Source organism: Solanum tuberosum, unplaced genomic scaffold, assembly GCF_000226075.1.
Source record: "Solanum tuberosum cultivar DM 1-3 516 R44 unplaced genomic scaffold, SolTub_3.0 scf00884, whole genome shotgun sequence".
In the NCBI taxonomy this organism is placed as follows: domain Eukaryota; kingdom Viridiplantae; phylum Streptophyta; class Magnoliopsida; order Solanales; family Solanaceae; genus Solanum; species Solanum tuberosum.
Window position 1 is genome coordinate 57714 of NW_006239797.1, and position 6241 is coordinate 63954.

A 6241-nucleotide genomic window follows, 5' to 3' on the forward strand; every position below is an offset into this window, starting at 1 on the left:
TACCGGTGGATGGTAAAGATTTTATTGTTTATTGTGATGCTTCACATTTGGGTTTGGGTGTTGTATTGATGCAGGATAAGAATGTTATAGCTTATGCATCGTGGCAGTTGAAGGTGCATGAGAAATTACCCAACACATGATTTAGAGTTGGCAGCGGTAGTGTTTGCTCTTAAGATCTGGCGGCATTACCTTTATGGTGTTAAGTGTGAGGTGTTTACTGATCATCGGAGCTTGCAGCATGTGTTTAATCAAAAGGATCTTAATTGAAGACAACAAAGGTGGATGGAGTTACTCAAGGATTATGATGTGACCATCTAATATCATCCGGGCAAGGCTAATGTGGTGGCAGACGCACTAAGTTGGAAGCCGGTAAGTATGGGTAGTCTAGCTTGCTTGAGTGTATCCAAGCGACCCTTGGCTAAGGAAATTCAGACCTTGGAGTCTAAGTTCATGTACTTAGGCATCTCAGAGAAAGGTAGGGTGTTAGATAGCATTGAAGTAAGGGCCACGTTCATTGAGGAGATTAAGGCTAAACAGTTTGAGGATAGCAATTGAAGGAACTCAGAAATAAAGTAGTGGCTGGCAAGCATAAGAGACCACTCTTGATGCAGGGGCGGGGGGGAGGGGGGGGATGCGCTCAATTTTAAAGGAAGGATTTGTGTCCCTAGAGTGGGTGACTTGATTCCGAATTTATTGGCAAAATCCCATGTTTTGCGATATTCCATTCATCCGGGTGTGACCAAGATGTACCGAGACTTGAATCGGCTATATTGGTGGCCGGGCATGAAGAAAAATATAGCGGAATTTATGGCTAAGTGTCAAAATTGCCAGCAAGTAAAGTATGATCACCAAAGTCCTGTAGGTTTGCTTCAAAGAATGCCAATTCCGGAATGGAAGTGGGAAAGAAAAGCTATGGACTTCGTGGTTGGTCTTCCCAAGACTTTGGGAAAGTTTGATTCTATTTGGGTAGTGGTTGACAAATTGACTAAGTTAGCCTATCTTATTCCGGTCAGAATAGATTATAATGCTCAGCAGTTGGCTAAAGTTTATGTAAAAGAGATAGTAAGGTTGCACGGGGTTCCCCTTTCTATCATCTCAGACCGTGGTATGCAATTCACATCCAAGTTTTGGAGGAAATTACATGATCAATTGGGCACACAACTCACTTTTAGTACAACTTTCCATCCACAGACGGACAGACAGTCAGAGAGGACTATTCAAGTGTTAGAAGACATATTGAGGGCATGTGTGATTGATTTTATAGGACATTGGGATAAGTTCCTACCGTTGTGTGAGTTCTTCTATAATAACAGTTATCATTCCACCATAGATATGGCACCATTTGAGGCACTCTATGAGAGGTGATGTAGATCACCCATATGATGGTTTGAGGTTGAGGATGTGAAACCCTTGGGGGTTGATTTAGTGAAGGATGCTCAAGATAAGGTAAGAATCATCCAAGAGAAGCTGTTAGCAGCCCAGAGTAGACATAAAAAGTATGCAGACCATAAGTTGAGGGACATGACATTTCAGACTGGTGAGAAGGTTCTTCTTAAGGTATTACCTATGAAAGGGGTGATGAGATTTGGCAAGAAGGGCAAACTTAGTCCTCGATATATTAGTCCATTTGAGATTCTTGTTTGTGTAGGGCCAGTGGATTATAGATTGGCCTTACCTCCTAACTTATCTGGAGTTCATTCGGTATTTCATGTGTCCATGTTGAAGAGATATAATTGAGATGGGGATTACATTGTAAAATGAGACTCAATTGTATTAGACAAGGACCTTCAGTATGAGGAAGAATCGATTGCAATTCTGGATCGTGATGTCCGGAAGCTGAGGACCAAAGAAATTAAGTCCGTGAAGGTTCAATGGAAACATTGTCAATTGAGGAAGCTACTTAGGAAACCGAGAAGGACATGCGAGACAAGTATCCCCAGTTGTTCGTCGATTCAGGTACTACTTTACTCTAACTTTAGCCTATTTTTCCTAGTTTGTCACTCGGGGACTAGTGATGAGTAAATTGTATCTATTGTAACAACCTGTTCCTGTCGTTACAGAAAAGCCAATGGAGAAAATTTTTGGGCCGAAAAACTTTTCCTAGTAACTTGGAATTTCCTAGCCTAGTCCAGAATTGGACGAAACTAGAATCATGTGAGTCTAGGGAAACCTGGTAATGATTAGGTAGTTTAAAATGGAATTTGATTACATGAGTAGATGACTAAGACGTTAAGGAATCCGTACGACTTTACGAAATCGAATTTGGGTGAGTAGAACTCTCGAAACTGATCTTAGCATGAACGAGTATTTTCTGAGTGTCATGGGATGAAGGTGTGTTGTGAAATGGGAGTTTGAAACTCTTAAATCGACTCATTGGTTTCGTGTAAGCCGATGTAGCAAGATTATTTCCGCTAGGGCGGGGCCACTATGGCGGGATGAGGGCGGCCATAGCGGGCCAGTCGCGAATTAAGTCGAAAATAAACCCCAAAATTGTTATTTTCTGCAAGTTTCGTTCTTCAGATCTAGGAGACGACCCTAGGTGTGTTCTTGACGGTTTTTCACAATTCTTGAGGCTAAAGGTAAGGTTTTTACTCCCTGAATCCATTTTTCAATCCGTAGAACTTAGTTTCTTGGGTAATTATCGAAGGGGGAGGGTTATGATCTGGGAATTATGGTGGAAAAAGCCCTAATCTAGGTAGGGGGATCAAGGGTTTGACCTAGGGTGGAAATTATTGATTATAGTTTGGGTAATTAGGTCTTGTTTATTGATCCTCGTGTTATATTGATTGTTTATAGACCAAGAACAAGCGGAAATAATCCGAAAAGGGAAGAATCAAGTTTCTTAGGGGATTCAAGCTTTGTTCGAGGTAGGTGATGGTTGTGATTTCATGTGGGTGTGATATATGTGAGTAATTACTTCGTTTTAATGCATATATGTATGCTAATATTGCATTATTGATCACACTAATCGTAAATGAGTATGAATGAAGAATTGTAGGCTATGAGTCAACTCTTGATTGTATGATTATGAGAATGTACATTGTGATTGTGATTGTGACTTGTTGAATGGATCGGATGTTATGTTCAAACACACTAACTTGGATCGGGGTCCACGTTTCGGCACATTTATGGGATCGGTGTCATGTCCGACACACTAACTTAGATCGGGTACCACTACCAGTACACTAAAAATTTGGGTATGGATTCCATGAGAGGATGATTGACTTGACATGATCGTATATCTTGAGAATTGTGAAATTGTACATTGTTCGTAAGTGATAATTGATATTACATATGTTCGGTATATGCCTGTTTTATAATGTTATGGTAACTTGCATGTGTTTCACTTATTGGTATAGCCGCGTGATCTTACCAGTACACTGTGGTTATGTACTGATACTACACTTGCTCTTTCTTTATTGAGTACAGGGCATCTTCAGGCGGCTACTGACAGACCTTGTTTAGAAGACCAGTGATGACTCGAATTCAAGGGTGAGCCAGTTCTTCCGGGCTGCCATGAGTTCTCTTTTTGTTTACGTCCACATCTTTGGACTTAGACTAGTACTTAGGTTTTCTTATGTTTAATTGGGTTGTACCCATTTCCTTTAGACTTATGATCCTTGTTAGAGTTTTGGTACATGAACTTTCACGTTCTAGGCATTATTTTCGCATTTGGTTGTTAGACTTTTGTTGGAGTTTATGGGAACTCCCTATTTTCCTTTGCTTAGATATTTAAACCTGCTTCCGTATCTTTAAATGCCTTAATTTTGTTGGTTGAGTTGTTTAGTTTGGGTTGTAGTAATGGTTCTTCCACTGGAGGGTTAGTGTGGGTGCCAATCACGACGGTCTGGGTCGTGACATCTGAATACATTCAAATCTGATCAGATTCATAATATTGCAATGTATCTAAATAATTAGCTGCATGAGCTTATATTTTGCATTATAAAAATTTCTTTTTAGAATAGTAATTATATATTCTCTAGAAGTGGTTGAAACATGATTGCATAGTATATATATTACAAGTATCGACACAAGTGCATGAAAAATAAAATTTATGTCACTTTTCTTGAGAAATGTAGTTATAGAAGTTGTAAGGGACAAGATTAAGATGTTATGCCAAAAAAAGACTAAAAAAAAGCCCCCCCCCCCATTCCCCCTTCTAGTCTATATATATTGTTGAATAATAATCATAAAGGATATCAACACTTGTCCGCTACAATTTTCCTATAGTGTCGCTACATCTTTTTAATTCCAAGTCTTTAGTAAAATGGGTCTAAAATCTGTGTTGTGTGCCAAGATAGAAATGAAGGCTAACAAGGATATATTTCATGATGTTTTTACAAATAAACCACATCATGTCTCTGCTATGTCCCCTTTGCATGTACAAGGTTTTGATCTTCTTGAAGGTGATATTGGAACTGTTGGATTCAAAGTTTGTTGGACCTATACCCTTGGTAAGCTAAACATTTAAAAATTCCCTAATAAGCCCCACCCACCCTTGCCCTCCCCTCCCATACTCATTCCATCCTCATAATTTTGTTTTAGATATATACAGATGTTTTTAAAATAATATTATTTTAATACTTTCATATCGAACACAAAAATAGGTAAGAAATCACTATCAAAATGGAGTAGCGGGTGCAGTCTATAGAAGTGCAGTGCGTTTACAAAGATTTATCATCCACAACCTACTTGAAATTTTTGGTTCTTTTTACGAATTTGATGTCGATAAATCTGCGAATCTAAAATTTCATTTCGGCCAATCGAATCTTCTCGAACACTCTTCACTCCTAACTCATTTACGCTTTTTGTATTGACTAAAAATGTCATCCGGCTCCTCATCTAAGTTCAACAGATAAGAGAATACATTTAACCGGCCAATTTACTGAAAAATTCTACGATAGTTTTTTCCAACTATTTTAGCGATTATGATTGGGATAAAGCTCTTTTTAGATGGTATTTTAACATGCCAACTCTATTTGGTTTCTCATTTACAATTCTTTTTTTTGTAAGGAAGATGGGGAAAAGAATATCTCTAAACAAATACTTGAAGCTATAGATCATGAAAATAAGGTGCTCACACTCAAAGAATTTGAAGGAGATGTAACAGATAAATATGATAGTTTTAAAGCAACTCTTCATATCGAAACAAAAGATGAAATCGATTTGGTAAGCTGGACATTGGATTTTGAAAGGCCAAATGAAAATGTCCCTGAACTTATAAGATTGTTGAACTTCATTGTTGGTATGACCAAAGTTGTTGATGATCACCATGGCAATTGATGGGATGTATGTTGCTCGGACTATTAAAAAATGTCATCAGGTGCGTGTCGAATTCTTAAAAAATAGTGCATTTTTGAAGGATCAGACACAAGTATAAAAATATTTTTAAAGAATTCGAGCAACTTAGGATGAGATCATATATATTCATGTGAGCTTTTACATAAATACGATATGCTTTGTTTGTTTTTTGTCCATGTTGGTTGTGTATTTTTTTTTATGTTTGTTGTTTCTTTCTCATGTAAGTGGTATGTTGTGTTGTGTAATAAGACATAAGTATGAAGTTTATATATATTGATCTTCGCCTCCTCCTAATTTATATTGTGATATTTTTTTTAAAAAAAATTCTTTAAAAGGTTGAAGTATATTCTTTAACCATCAGAAATAGTTTAACTATACTTCTTCTATTGTAATTTGTTATTTATATTTGTCTCTATTTAAATAAAAAAACGTGTGTAAAAGCGTAAAATCAAATGACCTAACGTCACTTTGAAATAGTCCAATTCCTTTTAGGGACCCACTTTGTTTAACCCGGCCTGATCTATTTGTCATCACGTTTCAAGTAGAACCATTGTTTTTGGTCTCATTAAAAAAGTATTTTTTATTATAATTAAAAATAATTTAATTTAAATTTTTTTTAATAATAAAATGATTTTACAACTATACTAATATTTAAGAATCATTTTTTACCACAAGCTTTAAAATATATATTTTTTCAAAATAAAACAATACTTATGTAACTTATTAGCCATGTAGAAAAAAAAAAGAATCTTACTTTTAATTTTTTTTTAGATGTCATGTTGTCAATTCATAAGCGTCCGTGAATTTGAAAAATTGTTTGCAAGTATATTGTAAAACACTTCTTTAAAAGTAAATTATATTTCAATCTTTTTTTCTCACCCGTCTTTTTAATTATAAAATTCAGATTTATGAACGCTTGTAAGTTGACAACACAACTTTA

The 6241-nt window shown here is 36.4% G+C and overlaps 1 protein-coding gene across 1 annotated transcript; it reads left to right on the top strand.

Moving 5' to 3' along the window:
* Positions 1-4267: 4267 nt before the first annotated feature.
* LOC107059161 (MLP-like protein 28) lies at positions 4268-5283 on the top strand. The gene is made up of 2 exons (XM_015305608.1): positions 4268-4432; positions 5014-5283. Exons 1-2 carry the CDS (start codon positions 4268-4270, stop codon positions 5281-5283), a joined length of 435 nt encoding a protein of 144 aa, XP_015161094.1.
* Positions 5284-6241: the final 958 nt, after the last annotated feature.